The sequence below is a fragment of the Chenopodium album genome, chromosome 17 (assembly GCF_948465745.1).
Source record: "Chenopodium album chromosome 17, dcCheAlbu1.1, whole genome shotgun sequence".
NCBI classification, from domain to species: Eukaryota; Viridiplantae; Streptophyta; class Magnoliopsida; order Caryophyllales; family Amaranthaceae; genus Chenopodium; species Chenopodium album.
Window position 1 is genome coordinate 4,834,528 of NC_137850.1, and position 23,276 is coordinate 4,857,803.

At 33.0% G+C, this 23,276-nt stretch overlaps 1 protein-coding gene and 1 pseudogene across 1 annotated transcript; both read left to right on the top strand.

Moving 5' to 3' along the window:
* Positions 1–1,560: 1,560 nt before the first annotated feature.
* On the top strand, positions 1,561–3,315 carry LOC145587460 (serpin-ZX-like; annotated as a pseudogene).
* Positions 3,316–8,328: 5,013 nt separating this feature from the next.
* LOC145587461 (serpin-ZX-like) lies at positions 8,329–10,210 on the top strand. The gene is made up of 2 exons (XM_081644196.1): positions 8,329–8,910; positions 9,241–10,210. The coding sequence occupies exons 1-2, from the start codon at positions 8,518–8,520 to the stop codon at positions 10,027–10,029; spliced, it is 1,182 nt and encodes a 393-aa protein (XP_081500322.1). The 5' UTR covers positions 8,329–8,517; the 3' UTR covers positions 10,030–10,210.
* Positions 10,211–23,276: the final 13,066 nt, after the last annotated feature.

The window sequence follows — 23,276 nt, forward strand, 5'->3', positions numbered from 1 at the left end:
TAAATAAAAGTTTTTTTTTAATCAAAATAATTTAAATTTTGTAAATCTAATATTATATGAAGGAATTCGAGCTTCTTACGAGCTTTCGAGTCGAGTAATGATCAATTCTATTCGTTAACATTTCGAGTCGATCTCGAGTTCGAGTCGAGCTCACTCAAGTCGAGTTTTGACCGAGTCAAACTCGAGTAGTTCGCGAGTTGTCTTGTCTCATAAGCACTACACCCCTACTACTACTAATGCATAAAAAATACCACGGTGGACCGCTGGGTTATTAACAAGCGAAGTGAAATACCAGTGTGGCTACCCAACCATGTCATGTGAAATTAATACATGTGAAATACCAGCGAAGGGTCTTGATGTACGTGGTAGAGCAATCAAAGAGATAAACTTAAATTTGCCGTTTAAATAGATCGTGAGACTGTTGATAATGCTACAAATATTTGTTAGTTATTTATTTCTTATTTGGGCAAGTCTTGTATGTGGCTACTGGCTAGCCACACGGTGTGACCACATTAGTTTAAATTATAAGAATAATCTTCATTTATATATATGAGTAGCCTCAATTTTTCATAAGAGTAACCTCATGTTGTCCATAAAAGTAACCCAAATACATTATACGAGTTAATTCAAGTAATTTAGAAATAAGTAACTCCATTTGTTCATTTAAGTAACCCTATTCTTTAGTTAAAAAAATAAAAGAATAATTCTACTTATTTAAGAGAGTAACCCTTATTTCTCATTTAAGTAAACCTACATACGCGTTAAAGTAACCCCATTTGCTCATCACCGTAACCCCTTATTGCTTAATTAATTGTCTTGTATGTGATTATGTAACATGGTCACACCATGTGACTAGCCACATATAAGACTTTATGTTCCTTTTTTTCTAATATATGGTGTTAGTGGGTCACTTTGTTTTCTATTAGTCAAAAGCATGTTTTATTTAGTTGAGGGGTATTTGGAGTTAGTGGGTTCACTACTCACAATAATGCATCTCAGAGTATACACAATGGTTAACCACAATCATTGTGGTTATCATCTATTATATTCATTTCTCTATCTTTCACTTCATATATAACCACTTTTATAACCAATGTATCCCAATGGTTGTCCATAAATTTTATTCAATAAGTGGAGAATCTTACAAAAGTGGGTGAATATTTATTCAATAACCATGTTACAATAACCTGGCTAAAACTTTAACCAGGTTATTGTTTTATCTCTCCTTCTTTTTCTCTCTCTACAATTGTTTATAATATTTTTACACTCTCTCACCTAATAACCACCCTAAATGATTAACGGCTGGCTATGCTCTCATGTTCCTATTTTTTAGGTAGTGGTTACTGGTTAGTTATTTAATGTACTTTTTAAGGCCTTGTAAACAGCTTTGTTTAATGCAATCATTCTTAATTTGCTTTCTTCTAATTTCACTTTTGCAAACTTAAACTTTATTTCCAACAGAGACTACTTTAAAAATTAAAAAAAAAAAAAAAAAAAAAAAGAAAAGATCGTGAGACTAACCCATACCCATTGGTAGTCTCTTCCATACCTACGGGATCAATGGACCTTCAGCGATCAATCTCCGACCTCACGGACGTCTCATTGACTCTCACCGGAAGTTTGTTGTCTTCCAATGAGGCGAAGAACAAAAACATGGTAATGTCACCTATCTCAATCCATGTCGTACTGAGTTTGATCGCTGCCGGTTCATCTGGCTCGACTCGTGATCAGCTTCTATCGTTTCTCAAGTCCGATTCCCCCGATCATCTCAACAAGCTTTGTTCGGAGCTCGTTTCACTAGTCTTCGCCGACGGCAGCGCCATTGGTGGGCCCAAGCTGAGCTATGCCAATGGAGTTTGGGTGGATCAAACACTTCCTCTTAAGCATACATTCAAACAAGTTGCTGATCATCTTTACAAAGCTGATTCTAATCAAGTTGATTTTGTCAACAAAGTATGTCTTTCTTTCCTTATAATCCGTTTTCTTTTTTTATTTTTTATTTTTTTTTTTATTTTGGTGTTTATCAATTGCATGCTATAGTTTTGAATTGGATTTTTCGAATTTATTTTCTACGATTGCCGTTGACTTATTATTATTCCGGAGAGAGTGTATATGTAATGTACACGGTGTTCTGGGAATATTGATAAGATTACCCAATTTTTTTTGTACATCTAATTTTATTGTAAATCAAACAATTTCATCTAATTTAGCAAACTATTAACATTATTAACATTCATACGGGGTAGTAGTTTCCGAAAATTCATTCACCCTAATTCATTGACCGATTTCCCAAGTTCAATTATTGACTTGAAATTTGAAAAGTATGAGGTACCATGTTACACACACAAAAAAAAAAAAAAAAAAAAAAAAATCATTTTATTAGTATTATAAACTAGCTATTTCGAGGCTTACTACTTTTTTGATAGCAACCTAATTTAATGTGTGCAGTCTGTGTACATTGGTTACATCTGATCTATATATATATTCACTCAATTATTGTAGGCAATTGAAGTGGTTGCGAATGTGAATTCTTGGGCTGAGAAGCAAACTAGTGGCCTTATTAAAGAGTTGTTGTCTCCTGATTCTGTTGATAATCAAACCAGACTTATCTTGACAAACGCAATTTACTTTAAGGGTGCATAGTATAAGAAATTTGATGCATTGCTAACAAAGGAAGATGGCTTTTATCTTCTTAATGGTAGCTCAGTTAAGGTGCCTTTTATGACCACCAAAAAGAAGCAATACATCAGAGCTTTCGATGGTTTTAAAGTCCTAGGCCTACCTTATAAACAAGGAGAAGATGAGCGTCGATTTTCGATGTATTTTTTCCTTCCAGACGCGAAAGATAGGCTTCCAGCCTTGATACATAAAATAAACTCTCAACCTCGTTTCCTAAATGAACACCTTCCATTTGGAAAAGTTATTGTGGGTGATTTTAAGCTTCCTAAGTTCAAGATTTCGTTTGGATTTGAAGCTTCTGAGATTCTCAAGGGCTTAGGACTAAAACTGCCCTTTATGACGGGTGGCCTCACCGAATTGACAGACTCATCTCAAGCTCAAAAATTATATGTTTCGAGCATTAACCAAAAATCTTTTATTGAAATCAATGAGGAAGGTACTGAAGCTGCTGCTGCTACGGCTGGTAAATTGAGACTACTGTGCTTAAAAAGATATGAAACATTGGATTTTGTGGCTGATCATCCATTCATATTTCTTATAAAAGAAAACGTGACTGGAGTCGTGCTATTTTCTGGACAAGTTGTGAATCCTCTTGAGAGTTAAAAATTCGAGTTTGAGTTTTAGTTTGAGTGTGAATCAATAATAATCCCAAATATTTATAAACCTTTCGCTACGTGTACCCGCAACGACGACAATTAGCTTTTCGCGACGACTTGAGTCGTTGCAATAAATGGTTTTTCTTGTATTGCTATCTATGCTGCAAGCATATAACAATAACATTTCATGCTTTGTTTTGATTATTAGTATATTTGGTCGCAATACTTTAATTATATATCTATTTCAATCGCTCCCAGACAATTACATAACAATATTTGTATTATATTGTGCGTCCATGACCGATTGACCATTATCAATACCTAACTGACTCATATATAAACCATTGTTTGTATGTTTGTAATTGCTGTTAATGATTCTTCACCATTATTAGCTATTGCCTCTCCATCTATCACACATTGACACATATATATATATATAGCCAGAAGAACATCACTTTCCCCGTCTCCCAGAATCGCCCATAAAGTCAATGTTTCCATCTTTTCCGAAAGCTACATCAGTATTGAGCTTTAAGCATTTCATGGGTCATGGGAGGAGGAAACCATCTGCTAGGGTCTAGGGAGCTCAGCTTTCTTCGATCCGATCCAGTCACACTGCCACTCTCAATAGCCTTCTGGTAATCACCCAAAACCCCTATGGCCATTTCAATCCTCCACATCACATCTCTTCTTTTCTTGTTAAACAACAACAACAACAAAATTCTTATATGTGACATTTATTCACTATTGCCACATAAGATATTACTCTCAGTATTTTTACTATCTTTTCAAAAATGATGAATAATAGGAATGAGAATAGTTTTTTTTTTTTTTTTTTTTTTTTTTTTTTTTGTTCCACCCAGTTCACTCTTTTGGGCTAATCCGTATTCGAGGATCAGTTTTGAGTGGTTAGGATCCAGTCCCCTCACGATTGTTGTTACGGGGGATCGAACATGAGTCCTCCCTACCAAGTGTAGTTCCAATCACCATCACACCAACAGCCAATTGGTATAGGAATGAGAACAGATGAAAGAATGTAACTTAGTGAAATTTGAGGACTAACCATGGAACGGTGATCTGAGTCTTGTGCCTGCGTGGCCACATTAATTTATAAAAGTAACATCTATATAATATATTTGTATGAGTAACATAATGAAATAGAGTATATATGTGGGTTAAGTGATCAATATAGCAAAAGGTTTTTGCCAAAATAGAATAATGTAGAACTAGATTGAACAAAATATAAAGTTATACAAGTGTAGTACCAAAAAAAATTGAAGGTAATACAAGTATAAGTATATTAAATTTATACATGTAAGTCTTGTGTATATGGCAGAGTTACGTTTGTTTTATTATAAGATGGTCAATTTAAGGGTTATTTTAACACTTTTTATGGTAACTTTAATTGTTTTATAATTTTTAATTTGTAGTGAGTTTGATTGTATATTAATGTGTAACTAGCTTAATTGCCATGCAATGCATGGTTTTACTTAACCTAATTTTGTGTTACAATGTTAATTTAACAATAATTTGCAAAAAATAAATAAAAAAAACATATGTTTTATTAAAACAAAATAACTTTAATTTGTTTTTAAAAAAATCTTGAATATTGAGTATATTTATATTGATGTCAAAAGTAATTTATCATTGTTAATTTTTTTTAAATGTAAGAAACTTAATAATTATAGGATTTTATTTAAGAATGAAGATTTATGTTAAATACTACCCGTGTAATGTACTTTTATACCCCATTTGCCCCCTATTTTGTTGGCATACTTTGACCGTAAAATGTTTTATACAAATTTAATTGACTTCATAATTATAGGGTTTAGGGTTAAGGTTTAGGGTTTAGGGTTTAGGGTTTCGGATTAGGGTTTAAGATAGGGTATAAGGTTTTGGGTTTTGGGTTTAGGGTTAGGGTTAGGGTTAGGGTTTAGGGTTAAGGGTCGGGTTAGGGTTTGGGTTTGGGTTTAGGGTTAGCATTAGACTTTAAGGCTTAGGGTTTAGGGTTTAGGGTTTGGGGATAGGGTTTAGGCGGTTTGCCCTTGTGAAATTACCAATTTCTTCTCGAATACAATCTAATCTAATATATATATAAAGGGGAGTTTTTTCCCGAGTTTTTAGAGAGCCAAGTAGTATTTAATTTTTTCATCGCGCCACGTAGGATAATAAATTTTAGTGGTAGCCAATTAATACGAGATTATTAATTTCTTTTAGAATTAAATAATTTAAATGACACGTAAGTAAAATTGACGAATGAGATTTCTTAATTTAAATTAATTAAATATAAAATATTATCTTTTGATATTAGGAATTTTATCAAAATATATAACAAATTTTAGCACAAATATATATATAATTATTTTAAAAAATTCAAATAACCTGTGCATCGCACGGGTTTCATCTAGTTTCTCTGAATTGAGAACGACAACCATTGTTTCTTACGCTTCTATCCCAATTGCTCAAAAAACCTCAAATCGTATAAATCAACTCAAAAGTATTGAAATTCAACGACTTGCGCAAACATCGTGAAATCTGCTTCTCCGGCGGCGGTTAAGGCAATGAATTGAAACCATTTTTGCGTTGGATTTTTCTAGAACTTTACGAGGTTTATTTGGATGGAGCATGGATGGCCATTTAGGAGCCGGAAAATGATGATGGAGGAAAAAATAGACAGAATCAGGGGAAAAAGGAAGAGAAATTTAAGTAAACAATTTAAGAATAATATGAATAACCTTATTTAGGTTTTTATTAAAAAAAAAAAAAAAAAAAAAAAAAAAAAAAAAAAAAAAGGATGCAAGATTTTCAGAATTGTTTAACATATTAACTATTAAGTGAAAAAAGGAAAAACAATATCAGAAAATGAAAGAATTGAAACTTAAATATCTATTAATATTTGTGTGAATAATCGGGGAAGAATTTGATGATCAAATCACATCACCTTTATTAAAAATAATAAAAAAAGCTTTTAGTTTTTGTTGAAGAAGAAGAGGATAGTTTTTGTTGAAGAAGAAGAGGAAGCAGAGGATTTATGCGGTGAAATAGGGGAAGGACACATAAAACAGGGGATAAATGTAGCCGTTATGTTATTTTAGTGGGTTTCCTGAAAAAAAAAAAAAAATATTGTTATTTTAGTGGGTCGCCGTTTATATTTCAGTGTATTTGTGGAGTATTTAATTTTTTTATTTTTATTTTTTTTGGAAAAACCCACAAGTTTTATACTGTATTAATTTTTGAATACAAGTTGGGAATGTGGGATTAATCCACAACTCTGTCGCCAACTTCACACAATTGAAAATGGGCCTCCCCAACTTCACACTCTACCTGCGACCGTGTCCTTCAAAGCTTGAATAAATGGTTTATTAATATTGAAATTTTTAATCATGGAGGCGGATGCACCAAGCATGGTGCATGGTGCATCCGGATTTCCTTAAAAAGAGGCGGAATGAACATATAGTTGTTCAGTAAAGAACATATAGCTGTTTTGTAAAGAACATATTATTATTTAATAAAGAACATCACATATGGTTGTTTTGTAATGAACATGTATTTGTTTTGTAAAGAACATATAACTATTTTGTAAAAAAAAATCTACTTTTATGTTCTTTGTATATATTTAAAGAACATCCGTAATATTAATAAAGAACATGATATATAATGTAATGAATATTATTTGTATTCAAAAAAAAAAAAAAAAAAAAAAAAAAAAAAAAAAAACATAATACAGAGTAGTATTTTTTAAAGAACATCTAGCTTTTCAATCTTTAAATGAATTATTTGTTCCATAATTGAAGAGTTTTAGTAATTATTTCCCAATCTCAATAGAAATTTATATATTTCTTCATGTTTAATTTCACTTGTTTGAATATTTTAGAGAGAGGAATAAAAATCTTAGAGAGAGAATTAGAAAATTTATAGAGAAAAAGAAATTCTTCTAATAGAAGACAATGGATGTGCATTTAGATCGAGTTTCGTGGTGCTTTTGATCATTGTTTGTTAATGGAGTGATTTTTCATGAAGGTGAATATGTGGATTTGTTAATCAAAGATTGAAGGTAATTTTGAATGAAGTCTTGAATTTATTTTTCTTTAATTGTGTTACTTTAGATTTGTATTAGAATATTTTGTGATCATAAAATTCATTGTTTATTTTTCTTTTTTAAATTTGATGAATCTGGATAAATGTTGAATTTGAGAATAATGTGACAAAGGTTGAAGATGATCTAATGTTCTTTATAAGATAGTGTTATGTTCATTTCTTTAATCTTTACAATTCTATAACATGTTCTTTTCACTTTAACTAAATGTTCTTTACATCTCTATACAATGTTCTTTCCGCCTTTTTTGGGAACGGATGTACCATGCGCATGGTACATCCGCCTCCATGAACCATTAATATGGAAGAGTGTAACATTACGGAGTATGGAGTATTTAACCACGGATCAGTACGGATTGTATTGTAATAAGGTATTTAGAAAGGGAAAATATATATATATATATATATATATATATATATATATATATATATATATATATATATATATATATATATTGTTTTTAGAAAAAAAAAAACACATACAAAAAAGAAATTAATTACTTTAATTTATGTTGCTTTCTAATGTGCTATGTTTGAATCTTTCGTATTAAAAGATTTTTTTTCTTAATCTATTGCCGATTAATTGTGCCATCATATTCAATTTAGGGTTCGAAACTAGATTCGAAGCAGAATTAATGTACTGCTCGATTGGTTGGCTTGGATCTCTACACATTACTTGTATTTTGAATAATTGTTCGAATGCTTATTTAGGTGCTCAAGACTTCGATTAGTTCTTTTAAAAAATATTATTATTATTTCATTATTTTGTGTATAACACTATACCACCTCCAATTCTTATTATTTTATGTATAGCAATAAAGGATTAAAGGTGGTCAACGTTGATAAAAAAAAGTAAAGTACCCCAATTATTTACGACAAAGGTAGTAACTTTCTTTATTAGAGGATTACAAATGAAAAAAAAAAAAGGAAAGATAATTTTAAAAACCTAGAAAATTACATACTCCGTATAGATGTTTTGGAACTCTTTGAAGGTGTGTTGCACAGTTGAACTCTTTCATTAAAGCAAAATCCTCCTATAAAGTTACTCAATTAGACCAAATCTCATCTCATCCATATTATCAAAAGTAAACTTCTTACTTCTTATTGTTTATATATTTATCCCATATAACTAAGCTAAGTGTTCTTAGGAATGGACCTTCACCAATCATTCACCAACCTAGCAGACGTCTCACTGACTCTCACCAGCCGTGTGTCGTTAACCGAGGAGAATAAGAACAAGAAATTGGTTATCTCACCACTCTCACTTCATGTCATACTTTGTGTGATCGCTGCCGGATCATCCGGCTCAACTCGTGACCAACTTCTTACGTTTCTCAAGGCTAATTCCTCTGATGAACTTAACAAACTTTGTGCAGAGCTTGTATCACTCGTCCTTGCTGATGGCAGCGCCACCGGTGGGCCTAACTTGAGCTATGCTAATGGTGTTTGGGTTGATCAAACACTTCCTCTTAACCCCACTTTCAAACAACTACTTGATCATGTTTACAAAGCTACTTCCAATCAAGTTGATTTTTGCAACAAAGTATGTCTACTTCTACCACTTACCAAAGTTTGTTTTATTTTTTTTGTTTGTTTTAATGTACTTTTTTTATGTTCCATTTGACTAATATTCTCCATCAAATTTCTATGTAAATTTTTATTGCAACCTTAGAAAAAATAGAGGACTCATATGATTAGAATAGTAGAGAGAATCTGATGGAAGACATACATAGTGTTATTTATTCACTTATACTATGATTTTAAGCTATAATTTTATTTTTGAAACGATAAATTAGTTAGAATAACACTACGACTTGCTACTCACTAAATTTTGACAGCAACCTAATCATATGATGTCTATACATATATGTAGGCCGACGAAGTGGTCTTAGATGTGAATTCATGGGCGAAGACCAAAACTAATGGCCTTATAAGCGATTTGTTGGCTCCTAACTCCGTTGATGAAGACACCAAGCTCATCTTTGCAAACGCAATTTACTTCAAGGCAGCATGGAAGAGGAAGTTTGATGCATCGCAAACAAAAGAAGATGATTTTTATCTTTTGAATGGCACCTCGACTAAGGTTCCTTTTATGACCACCGAGTATGATCAATTCATCAAAGTTTTCATCGGTTTTAAAATTCTTCGTCTTCCTTATAAACAAGGACAAGATAAGCGCCAATTTTCTATGTATCTTCTCCTTCCAGATGAAAAAGATGGGCTTCCCGCCTTGATGCAAAAACTCAGCTCGGAACCTGATTTTCTACATAATCACCTTCCATTATTAGTTAAAAAAATTCCAACAGCTAAATTTAAGATTCCTAAGTTCAAGTTTTCATTTGGATTTGAAGCTTCCAATGTTTTAAAGGGATTAGGAGTTGAATTGCCTTTTAAGGCGGGTGGTCTTACTGAAATGACAGACTCATCATCAGCCATAGCTCGAAAACTTTATGTTTCAGACATTTTCCAGAAATCCTTTATTGAGATCAACGAGAAAGGTACTAAAGCTGCTGCTGCTTCTAAAGCCGCTAAACGTTTGGAGTGTGACAGAATTACCAGGTTGAAATTCATAGCTAACCATCCATTCATGTTCCTTATAAGAGATGATATGACCGGAGCTGTGTTATTTACCGGACAAGTCATGAATCCTCTTGAGAGTTAAAAATTTCGAGTTTGAATCAATCTTAGACAATATGTATCTAGTAACAATATGGTTGTGAGTGTGTTATAGTTAATTTCTATGCTTTCATTAGAAGTTTGTTAGGTGCCACACTTTGGCAAGTTATCCATCTATTTGTATCTTCTCTAGGGGCTATGAATAGTTATTTTTATTGTCTATGAGATATTGGTGTTGTATGATAATAAATAAACTCGAGTTTGATGTATGCGCTATTAGGCCCTATTCATTTCACCTTAAAAAATATTATTCGGTGAAAATAATTTCAATTCTGGAAAAATAAATTTAGTTAAGTAAAATTAATTTCAGTTTAGTAAAAATTAGTAACCTTAAAGAAGAATATAATTATAATTAGTAAAAATGATTTCAGTTTAGTAAAATTAATTTCAATTCAGTAAATATAATTTAAGTTTAACAAAAATAATTTTATTTCAATAAAATTAATTTCAGTTCAGTAAAAATAAGGTGAAATGAATGGGGCCTTACAAAGTCGCTACATTTTCAATTTTAACATCTTAACCAATAAACGTATGTAATAATGCAACCGCTACAAAGTACAAACACACCAACCCATTAGTGCCCGTACTTAAACAACATACTTAATATAATGTGTTTGATTTTGTCCGAAAATGAACAATTTTCTTTTATTTGATACCTAAAGAACATATGGCATGACTGCATGAGGCCTATGAGACATACTTGTATCTACTATCTATTCCCCACCACTCGTTGGACTTTTATATCCCATCCGAGTCGTACCTTATCCCAAAATTATGCTAACCAAACACCTTATTTTATAAGAACATATAAGTTCCTGTTCACTTTACCTTAAAAAAATAATATTAAAAAAAAATAATTTCACTTCAGTATAAATAATTTTTGTTCAGTAAAAATAAGTTCAGTTTTATTAAATTTAGTAACTATAAAGAAGAAATATAATATAAAATCAGTAAAATATTATTTAAATTCAACAAAAATAATTTTAACTTATTAAAAATAATTTAAATTTAGCAAAAATAATAAAGTTCAATTGATTCACTTCAGCAAAAATAAGATGAACTCGGGGCCTTATTCCGCACTATTAACTTGGTGCGGTACAAATTGTATCCATTCAATTATTCAAGCAATCAAGCATCATCATTACTTTACATGTGATGAAACTTTAATCCAAAAAAAAAAAGGTCCTGAGATGATAAACTACAAAAAGCATTCAAAGTCGTCACTTTTATAAAACAAAAATAAAGCCATTTACTCACAGTATCCAAGCAAAAACAAACAGTAATTTTGACAATTTATAATGCCATTCACACTTCTTTAACACTGGAAAAATAAAGAAAAAAATTGACGGAAATAATCTCAACTTTGCTCCGTCTGTTCAAAATAATCCCAACTTTTAATTATTTTTTAATAATCCCAACTTTATAGTGTATCCGTCCAAAACAGTCCCAAGTTACTGGTGACTTGTTAAATAGGTAAGATTTTTTTCTTTAAGGTTTAACTTACACGTGTTACCACGTATTTGGTTAAAAAAAATATTATTAATATTAATATTATTAACTAATTAATTAATAATAATAAAAGAAAAAAAACCACCATCAACCCCCAGCACCTTCCAAGGCCCTCCTCTCCGGCCGGCGCTACATCATCCCCTTACCAGAGCCAAATTCAACTATTAACAGTCAACCCCGCCCCTATCCCTCTACCGGTCATCAGCCCTCTCCCTTCCCCTTAAATTAAACCACCATCCGTCATTAAAGAGATGTGTCAACCGCTCGAAGTTCGCATCGAAATTCGTCACAAAGAGCAACAACATCTCGACAATCGTTTAATCCCTCAATCTCTCTCTTCAAGTCATCTCCACTTGTAATACCCCGTATTTTTGAAACGTATTTTTAATTAATTAGTATTCTCTTAAAAAGGGTATTTTAGTAATTTATTACTATTTGAATTTTGGAGCCAAAATGAAAATTGAATTTTGGCGCCAAATGTATTTTAAAACTCAATAAATATTTTGGATTTTGGATAAGATTTATTATCCATTTATTTTATTTAAAAACCGGATTATTTATATATATATATTTCGTATATTTTAATTAAACAAAATTATATTTTATTATTTAATTAAAAGAGCCGAATTTCTTGAATAATTAACTAGGAATTTTCAGATTTCCTTGGTAAAGAAAATCTGATTTTCTTAGTGAAATTAAATAGTGAATAATTGGTATTTTCCTAATTAATTTTTTTATACAAAATATATTATTTACACAATCATTTTTTATCCTTAAAATCTAGCAAATATTTCCCTAAAACTATAAGTGGAGGTCAGAAAATATGAGCGTAGATATGCTCAATATTTTCGGCCACCATATGCTAAATTTGGGTAAATTATTTTGTTAGTTTTGTATTTTAATTATCTTCCTCAAATTCCTTATTTCCTTAATTCCTATTTTCCATCTCACAAAGATTTGATCATCTTATTTTCCTACCTTATTTCATCCTTGATTATTCCCCAAGTAATCTCTTTTGTCATATTATTTTCATGACAAACACACTTTCCTAAATTCTATTATTCTTAATCACCTTAATATCAAAAGTTTTCATATTTCCTTATTCACTTCTTCAAGTAATTCCTTAATTCTTTTTACCATAATTCTTCCTACATTCTCCTACCATAATTCTCTCATTCATGAGCCTATAAATACCTCTTCATACCTCTCATATTCTTCACACCAAAAACCCAATTCTCTTCTTCTCTCTTCTTCTTCTTTTCCCTAAACTTTTTCGTACTTTTCTTCTCCTCTTTTTACACAAATCATCTCGTTTATGTTTGAAACCAGTTTTCGGGCACTTCTAGTCAGTTTTTGGGGTATGGATGTTTCACAAAAGATTGTTCATCTCAAAAAATCCTTGAGGTTAGGAACAAGAATCACCCAATTCGGAGTTATATTGAAGGAGTTATGACCTCTGCAAGTTCTGCCTATTCTTTCCAACGAAAATTCAATTCTCTTTAATCTTATTCCTTTATCTTCTTCATGGTTAGTTTTCTAAAATACAAATACCTATTTCAAAGCTATAATTTTATATTAAAGTTATTATTTTTAAAGAGTTTTATAGTCCATGCACATTAGATTTGAGTTTATGTTGTGATAACCTTATGGTTATGTCATTTGCAAGGTGTATTCGTGATTGAACTTTGAAAGTGCAAAGTGTTGATTGATATTCGGAATCAAGGTTGTTGAGGTTCTTTTTGTGTGGTTTTTCTAGCAAGGATCAAGGTACGTTTAGGTGGCTAGATACCTTTGAAAGTGATTAGTTTGAATAACATGTTTTTTTTATTGGTGATTGAATTAAATTGATTTGAATTATGTTTGGAGGTATTGATTTTAATATTTAATTTGTTTTAATAAAAGTATTTTGAATGATTGATTTTTAAATCATGTTTTTAATGGTTTGAATTACTTATCGTGTTTAAATAAAGGAATTGATTTTAAAAGGTTTTTCAAGGAAGAGTTATTGATTTTGAAAAGTTATTAATATGAGATTTTATTCTCAAGTATCTATTTAAAAGGTTTTGATTTTGAAAGCATGTGAAATTATTAAAAAGGAGTTTGAATTATATTGGAATTTATTGGACATTAAAAGGATTTATTGAACCATTGAATTATTATTATTAATGTTTTATAAGCATGTTGGTAATCCTACTATACGGATTTGGTTTATTGATAAGGTATTGGACTTTGTATGACCGGGTCTTTCCTCAAGAATAGCCTTGTAATATAAGGAGACAACCTTGGGGGGTGTGCACACTTGGGTGATGAACACAACAAGAAAAAGGCCGTTTTCTGACCGAATTTTTCCGTCGCTGAAACTTGAAATTCCGTCGCAAATCACCTTAACGACGGAATTCCGTCGTTAAGGTCTGTCGGAAAACCGTTGGTAGGAAAAAGCAGAATTTTCGAGGAAAATTCCGTCGGTAAGGGGTATTCCGACGGATTTTCCGATGAATTTTTTTTCTGTCGGAAATTATTTTGACTTTAGTTCATAATCCGTCGCAGTTTTACGACGAAAAAATCCGTCGTTGAAACTACCTTAACGACGGAAAAATCGGTGGTTATAAACTTATTTCCGACCGAATATTTCCATCGCAGACAAATTATTTTGCGGCGGAATTCAAATCCGTTTCACGTTTACGACGGAATTTTGTGTTGTAAACTTACGACGGAATTAAAATCCGTCGCAATATTATGGATCTGCGAAGGAATTTTCTCCCTGTTTTTTCGTCGCAAATCTCTTTTTCTGACGGATTTTAAGCTTGAAATTTTCGTCGGAAAAAATAGTCCATTTCAACAAATTCTGATTTTTTTAAAAAAAAATTAGCATCATTTAAAACCTATATTCCTGCACCTAATACCTGTGATAATTAAAATAATAATCGAACTACGGAAATATTAATAAATATATTTCCACAAAAGCTATGCTGAAGTAGAACATAATCAAAAGCTACATAATATATAGTCAGTTCTACAAAAGCGGTAACATAATCAAACGCTACATAATTCAAATTAAGTACATGTCTATACTACATAAACCAAAGCAACGCTAAACAATTGTCGGGGTACCCTGACCTGCTCCTCCACTACCCGGGTCGTCCCTGGGGTCTCGATGCTGAGGCTGAAAGGTGGAACATGTGTCGTTGCGGGCGAATCGACTCATGAACTCATTCCACCTCTCCCCGGATTTCCTCTCCATTTCGGCCACTTTAGGTTGAATTCGGGTTTGCATCTCAACTTCCATTTCACTCCGAATTTCACTCCGGAGTTCACTCTAGATTTCACTGCCAAGAGCCTGCAACCTATGCTCCATCTGATCCTGCATTTGAGAAACAACGGACGGTGTGTATTGCTATGAAGACCTAGAAACTCGACCCATCCTGTTGCCATAGTACAACTCTGCACTTTGGCCAAGTCCCCTCACCCGACCCTTCTTGTTGCGACCACCCACAGTCTCCCAATACAAGTCGTTCAGACTCTTTTTAATCCCTTGAGTGATAGCTTCTTCAACCTTCTTCTGGTAGGTCTCCTACGAGAAATACATTATACAATCATATATAGTTTAAAAAAATTACCAACAACATAAGTTACAATTAAAACAAATAAACATATAAGTGGTTATGACTTGAAATGACATAAAAGAAGCTACTTTCTAAGTTTTTGGGGTCATATCATCATAATAGAGCCAAATAAAGCCAAAATGGCTTTTATTTTGCCTATTTTCTTCATTTAATTACTTGTGAACTCATTCTTTCTCAAACCATCTCACAATTACATAGTTATAAGTGGTTATGACTTGAAATGACATAAAAAGAAGCTACTTTCTAAGTTTATGGGGTCATATCATCACAATAAAGCCAAATAAAGCTAAAATGGCTTCTAATATGCCTATTTTCTTTATTTCTTAACTTATGAACTCATTCTTTCTCAAACCATCTCACAATTACATAGTTATAAGTGATTATGACTTGAAATGACATAAAAGAAGCTACTTTCTAAGTTTTTGGGGGTCATATCATCAAAATAAAGCCAAGTAAAGCCAAAATGGCTTCTAATATGCCTATTTTCTTCATTTCCTAACTTATGAACTCATTCTTTCTCAAACCATCTCACAATTACATAGTTATAAGTGATTATGACTTTAAATGACATAAAAGAAGCTACTTTCTAAGTTTTTGGGGTCATATCATCAAAATAAAGCCAAATAAAGCCAAAATGGCTTCTAATATGCCTATTTTCTTCATTTCTTGATTTATGAACTCATTGTTTCTCAAACCATCTCACAATTACATAGTTATAAGTGGTTATGACTTGAAATGACATAAAAGAAGCTACTTTCTAAGTTTTTGGGGTCATATCATCAAAATAAAGCCAAATAAAGGCAAAATGGCTTCTAATATGCTTATTTTCTTCATTTCCTAACTTATGAACTCATTCTTTCTCAAACTATCTCACAATTACACAGTTATAAGTGATTATGACTTTAAATGACATAAAAGAAGCTACTTTCTAAGTTTATGGGGTCATATCATCAAAATAAAGTCAAATAAAGCCAAAATGGCTTCTAATATGCCTATTTTCTTCATTTCTTAACTTATGAACTCATTCTTTCTCAAAACATCTCACAATTACATAGCTATAAGTGATTATGACTTGAAATGACATAAAAGAAGCTACTTTCTAAGTTTTTTGGGTCATATCATCAAAATAAAGCCAAATGGCTTTTAATATGCCTATTTTCTTCATTTCTTAACTTATGAACTCATTCTTTCTCAAACCATCTCTCAATTATATAGCTATAAGTGGTTATGACTCTAAATGACATAAAAGAAGCTACTTTCTAAGTTTTTGGGGTCATATTATCAAAATAAAGCTAAATAAAGCTAAAATGGCTTCTAATATGCCTATTTTCTTCATTTCTTAACTTATGAACTCATTCTTTTTCAAACTATCTTACAATTACATAGTTATAAGTGATTATGACTTGAAATGACATAAAAGAAGCTACTTTCTAAGTTTTTAGGGTCATATCATCAAAATAAAGCCAAATAAAGGCAAAATGGCTTCTAATATGCCTATTTTCTTCATTTCCTAACTTATGAACTCATTCTTTCTCAAACCATCTCACAATTACATAGTTATAAGTGATTACGACTTTAAATGACATAAAAGAAGCTACTTTCTAAGTTTTTGGGGTCATATCATCAAAATAAAGCTAAATAAAGCCTAAATGGCTTCTAATATGCCTGTTTTCTTCATTTCTTAACTTATGAACTCATTCTTTCTCAAACCATCTCACAGTTACATAGTTATAAGTGATCATGACTTGAAATGATATAAAAGAAGCTACTTTCTAAATTTTTGGGGTCATATCATCAAATTAAAGCCAAATAAAGTCAAAATGGCTTCTAATATGCCTATTTTCTTCATTTCTTAACTTATGAACTTATTCTTTCCCAAACCATCTCACAATTACATAGTTACAAGTGATTATGACTTGAAATCACATAAAAGAAGCTACTTTCTAAGTTTTTGGGGTCATTTCATCAAAATAAAACCAAGTAAAGCCAAAATAATAAGCTTAGATACTAAATTATATTAAAGTTATTACCACGATGTTCTTGGCTCTGGCATTGGCAGGCACCGGTCCTTTCCAGGGACCTCCTTTAATTGTGTCTTCATGAAAAGCTCATGCGCAGTTGGTAACTGGCCTTTGTTTTTCGCCACCTTTGAATGTGCATGCACCAAAACAAATTAGACTTGTCATTTCACTATAATACACAATTGATGTCTATTTCACTTGCCTAAAAAACAAACTCACCATCCTTTTTGCATGTTGTACAGATGAAATTGAACCCTGATAGTGGGTTGGTTCAACCACATTGTCCATCGATCCCCCTCTCCTGTTCTTCTTGTTTTGTTCAGACCGCTTCTTGTACGTCTCATCATTGGCAACAATGTCCATCATCTGCTTGTGGATATTCTCATTCAGTCAGTGTGGCTTGACACCTTGCATCTTGTGTATGACTGTGTGGAACATGTCTTTTAGGCGATATGCGAACTTGGATTCGAAGGTTTTCTTCACATGGTCGTTTAACTCAGGTGCCCATGTGCATTGTTTCTGCAAATGACAAACATTTAAAGTTATTAACCACAACTCCATCAATACATTTAGTAATACATGTAAAAAAGTAGAAAATGTCATACGCAAAACAAGTTCCACTAATGCTCTTTCGTTGAAGCATCAACCTCTCCGTAATTCCTCCAAGGCTTTCGATAGTAGCCTGTTAGGGTACCGGAGACGGCCTTTATCACTGGATTATCATCAAACCTATTTAAACGTGGATTATCAACAAAAAGTAAATAAGTAGAACATGTTAGAGTAATACATAGTTCAATGATAGGAAATATTGAATTAATGTCCAAGAAATCACAACTACATACATACCATTGCGTAGCAGGGTCTAATACCACCAACTCAGAAGACTGTGAGGCTTGTTGCCCCTGAAGTTGTTACCCATGATGTTGTATCTGCATCTGTGTTTGTGGATCCTCATTGTCACCCAAATCTTCCACGTCATCCATTTCCTCGTCATCGTCATATATCAAAACTCATGTTTTCTCCTTTCCCTTTTTTTTTCTTCGACGTTTCTCCTTCTTTCCCTCCCTCCATTACTACCTGAAATAGATGTTAGTAACATGACATGATATTATTAACATTACTAAAATTACAAGTATAATGCGATGTAACAAAATTAACAATTAAACGAAAAACTCTTTTTATTGATTTTACAATAACAACCAAATTCAGACCGCTGATTTTACAACTACAAGCAAATTCTCCTATTCGTTTTATAATAACAAGCACATTCTCCTAGTCGTTACTTTCATCACTACTATCACTACTGGTATCATCTACTATCATCTAAAAACACATCGATGTCATCATCCTCGTCACTATCACTAGAGTCGACGCTAGATTCATCATCTCCATCGCTTGAGATTATTAAGCCATCATCATCATCCTCAACTAGATCATAGTCAGGAATGTCACTCGGTGGAAAAAGCGTTGCATGTACTTGTGGGGACGGTGCCTGCAAAATCTCTAGGTCTACTGGAGCATCAACCACTGACCTTACTTGTGTTTTAAACACAGCCCACCATTGAACTCGATCCCGTTTTAGGCTAGGGTAGGATGCATAGGTACACTTGGATCACTTGATAAGATAATACAAAGGGATCATACTTGGGGTATTTCTTAGTATGATTCACTTCGACAAGCTTGTAATTTTTCATGTATGTTCATACCCCTACCACAATCCATCCAACTACACTTAAACAAAATAGTCTTATACTTTTTTTTCGGACCAGTGTAGACAAGTTCAATTATGTCGTCTAGAATGCCAAAGTACTGTCAACCGTCCTCACTAGACACACACACACCATAATTCATTGTAGACTTGTGTTTTCCATGGGAATGTGTATGGAAATTAAATTCACCTACAAAAATCTGCCTCCAAGTTCGAACATGCTTGAAAGGGCGTATGCACAATGCTTGCAGGACATTCGAATTTGGTTTCTCTTTAACAACCTATTTACGTCACAATTCAAGAATAAATTAAAGTGAATTGCAAGATCTAAAATTCATATTTAAAGAACAGCTAGGACGTTTTTATCACCTTGTGATGAAACCAATTAGAGAATTCGGCGTCACATTTCTCCATAACTTATTCTCTACGCAAAAAAGGTCGGGTACTAAGAACGTAGTCCTCAAACTTCCTATTAGGTCAATGACACAAGAGAAATTAGTATTTCAACCATTTTAATTCTTCAGAACTATGAATTCAATTCAGTCCTTAACACGTATACCTTTCGTATTCACTAAGAATGCCGCAATTTTGTAAAACAAACAAATGAGCACACTCAAGTTCCTTTTCATCTAAATACCGAGTTTTACCCTCAGTTGAGATACGACTGCTATCCACCGAGAACAACTCTGGTAAGTCAGCGTTGTCCAATGTGGATTCCACGTCTACATTCACATTTCGACCGAGATCCCGAGTTTTTGTGTCAACTGACGCCTGAAAGTAATTTGAGCAAAAGTTTGCTATCTCTTCGGTGAGATAAGCATTGCATATGGAACCTTCAACTCGAGCCTTGTTCCCAATTTTACGTTTCAAGTGATTAAGGAATCTGCAATTAAATTTATATAAATAAATGTGTAAATAGGTCATGACTATGAAGGGTTTGTATGAAAAAGGAAGTGAAAGGTTCTTTGATTTACCTTTCGAAGGGATACATCCATCTATATTGAATAGGACCACATAACTTGCCCTCATATGGAAAATGAATAGGTAAATGCTCCATGGAGTTGAAGAATGCAGGAGGGAAAACCTTCTCAATCTTGCAAAGGATTTCAGCTATGTTTTTCTCCAATTGCTCCATGTCACTGACTGTGATTGTGTAACAACACAAATCGCGGAAGAATTGACTGATCTCTGTAACCGCATTCCAAATATGGATAGGGAGCAATTCCCTCAAAGCAGTGGGCAACAACCTCTCCATGAACACGTGACAGTCGTGGCTTTTCATTCCATGAAGCTTACAGGCTTTTAAATCTACGCATCTGCACAAATCGGAGGCATATCCATCAGGAAAACGCAACTGTTTAACCTAGTCATACAACACTTTTCTCTGAGCCTTGTCAAGAGATAATGGGGCTTTTGGCATGAACTCTTTTCCTCTATCGTCCTCCTGCAGATGAAGTTGTGGCCGTTTACAATATTTGGCAATGTCATTTCGAGCCGATGGTGTGTCACATGTATGCTTTTTCACATCCATTATGGTGTGAATTAACTGATCAAAGAAGTTCTTTTCAATGTGCATGACATCCAAGTTGTGACGGATGAGCAGATGTTTCCAATAAAGAATCTCCAACAACGAGCTTTGCTTAAACCACCCTTTTTTTGCTTTTTTGAGGTGTTTCAATGCCTTCGGCCCATCAGTTGCCTTTGAAAGGTGTCTCACACATTCCCAGAATTCCTCACCTGACATGATATGTGGCAGTGAACCTTTTTCGACTTTGTTTTTACAAAATGCAGTTTTATTATTTCGAAAAGGGTGATCTATTGGAAGGAATTGGCGATAGCAATCAAACCAAGAAACTTTGCCACTGTGTTCAAGCCAAAATGCTTTGCTTTTATCCATACAATAAGGACAAGCCTTCTTACCCGCTGTGGTCCAACCAAACAACATACCGTAAGCCGGGAAGTCACTAACGGTCCAAAGGATGGTTGCTCGAAGATTGAAAATCGTTTCTACCAACGGTTGCATATACACATCTAAGTTGCCCTTAGGGTTCTTAGGACCAGGAACGAGCAACGAAAGGAACATGAATTGTCTTTTCATACACATTGAGGGAGGCAAGTTATAAGGGGTCAAAATGACAGGCCAACAAGAATATTGTCCCCCAAACTTACCATGAGGAGCAAAACCATTGTACACAAGCCAAGTCGAACATCACGAGGCTCATTGGAAAATTCTGGAAAGCAACTGTCGAGGTGTTTCCAAGCTTCACTATCACTAGGGTGCGCCATTGTGCCTTGAACTCGAGGATTTTTCGAATGCCATGTCATTTCCTCCGAAATGTTCGTGGTTGTATAGAGCCTTTGCAATCTCTGTGTGATCGGAAAATAAATTAAAACATTCAAAGTCACTAAGCTACCTTTAGAAGTCTTCTTGTATCGGTCTCTACCACACACCCTACATGTAGATAGCTGAACATCATCCTTCCAAAATAGCATACATCCTTTCGGGCAGGCATGCATCTTTTCATAAGGCAACTCCAACCCCTTCACAATCTTCTTCACCTCATAGAATGTGTCGTCCATATGATTGTTGTTAGGAATCGCCTCATTGACCAAAGAAGCAAACCCATCAACACATCTGTAGGGCAAATTATACTCGCACTTAAGACTAGTAATTCTGGCAACCATCTCTAACACAGACAATGAACTCCCTTCGTATAATGGTTGTTCGGAAGCCTTTAACAAATCCAGGAAATGCTTAGCTTGTGCATTAGGCTCCTCCTCTGCCTCTTCTGAATGCCCTTGATCTTCATTATGACCAAAAGCATCGAAAACCATTTCACGATATTCATTTGACTGTGGTTCAGGAACTCTTGGAAACCCTTCCCCATGACACATCCACTCATAGTAATTAGGTACAAAACCCTTGCGATACAAATGAATTTTAACCGTTTCCGCATCCCAAAGTCGTTTGTTCTTACATTTAGAACATGGACACCTAACTTTATTCGGGTTGCTGCTCTCGGGATGATCTTCCACATATTTAAGGAGTTCATCTACCCCTTTCACAAATTCCAGATTAATAGAATGCCCAACCTTCCTTTCATACAACCAGCTACGTTCTGTTCGTTTCATGATTACAACTTCTACACAACTCACGAATATGTATAATCACATTAGTCACAATGCGTATTGAAAATTCATTATCCATCAAAATGTTATGAAAATACAAATAAGATTGTAAATGATGTCCAAAGGTCCTTATCACTCCAACCTAACCCATCCTTGGACATTTTATGGAAAATCCGGCAGCATTTCCCTTACGTTCTCCAAGTACACGATGTAGGCTATTAGATAACCCTTCATATGTACCTAGAGAACATTGTAGAGAAATGACAAGTTAGGATATTCCCTAGAATCAATAACAAGGCATACATTCACCACCTAAGTGAGAATAAACGTACAAGGACAGTCCCAACCGGGGACTATTCAAGACATACTCCTAATGAGTATGCCTTGAACGGGTATCTAGGCAAATATTATGCAAATGATTCATTTAAAAATATATAAAGTAAAGAACACATCCATTATTATAACACATCCATTATAACACATCCATTATTATAACACGCTCATTTAAAAATATGCCAAGCAAATAACACAACCATTATAAAGTAAAGAACACTCATTTAACCAAATATATCATAATCATAATTAAATTGATATAAACAATCATATATAAACAATTAGTATTCATAATTAAATTGATATAAACAATTATTAATCATTACATTAAACATTATATAAAACAAATATATTTTACTAAATTAACTAACATACATTATATTAAACTAAACAAAACTAACATACATTATTAAATTATAATAAATTAAATTAAACTAACATACATTATTATAATAAACTAAACCAATGTAAACTAAAATATCATGCCGTACATTATTATAATAAAATATCAACCTAAACTAACATATCATGTCATACATTATTATACTAAACCAAACTAAATTAACATGTCATGTCTTACATTATTATAATAAACCAAACTAAACTAACATATCAACCATTATTTTAATAAAGTAAACCAAACTAAACAAACATAAAATAAAAACCTGAATAAACTAACATATATCTAAGTCACTAACATGCCAAGTATAAACTAAATTAAGAATTTTAGAAATTATAATGTCACTAACCTCTAGATCTGCACTTTTTATTGAGATTCAAAGCAAGTAAATGTACAAATCCTACAAATAATAAAAATTAAATCTAATTTAGGGTGTAAAATGTCAATTTTTATTCAAAAAAAAAAAGAATAAAATAAAGGAACACTTACCGGCGGCAGAACGGTGGGAGG

Excerpts from the sequence above, each read along its gene's own strand:
- LOC145587461 (XM_081644196.1), top strand. The coding sequence starts at position 8,518 with ATGGACCTTCACCAATCATTCACCAACCTAGCAGACGTCTCACTGACT. Across the intron at positions 8,911-9,240 it reads AAGTTGATTTTTGCAACAAA|GCCGACGAAGTGGTCTTAGA; the intron begins GTATGTCTACTT and ends ACATATATGTAG.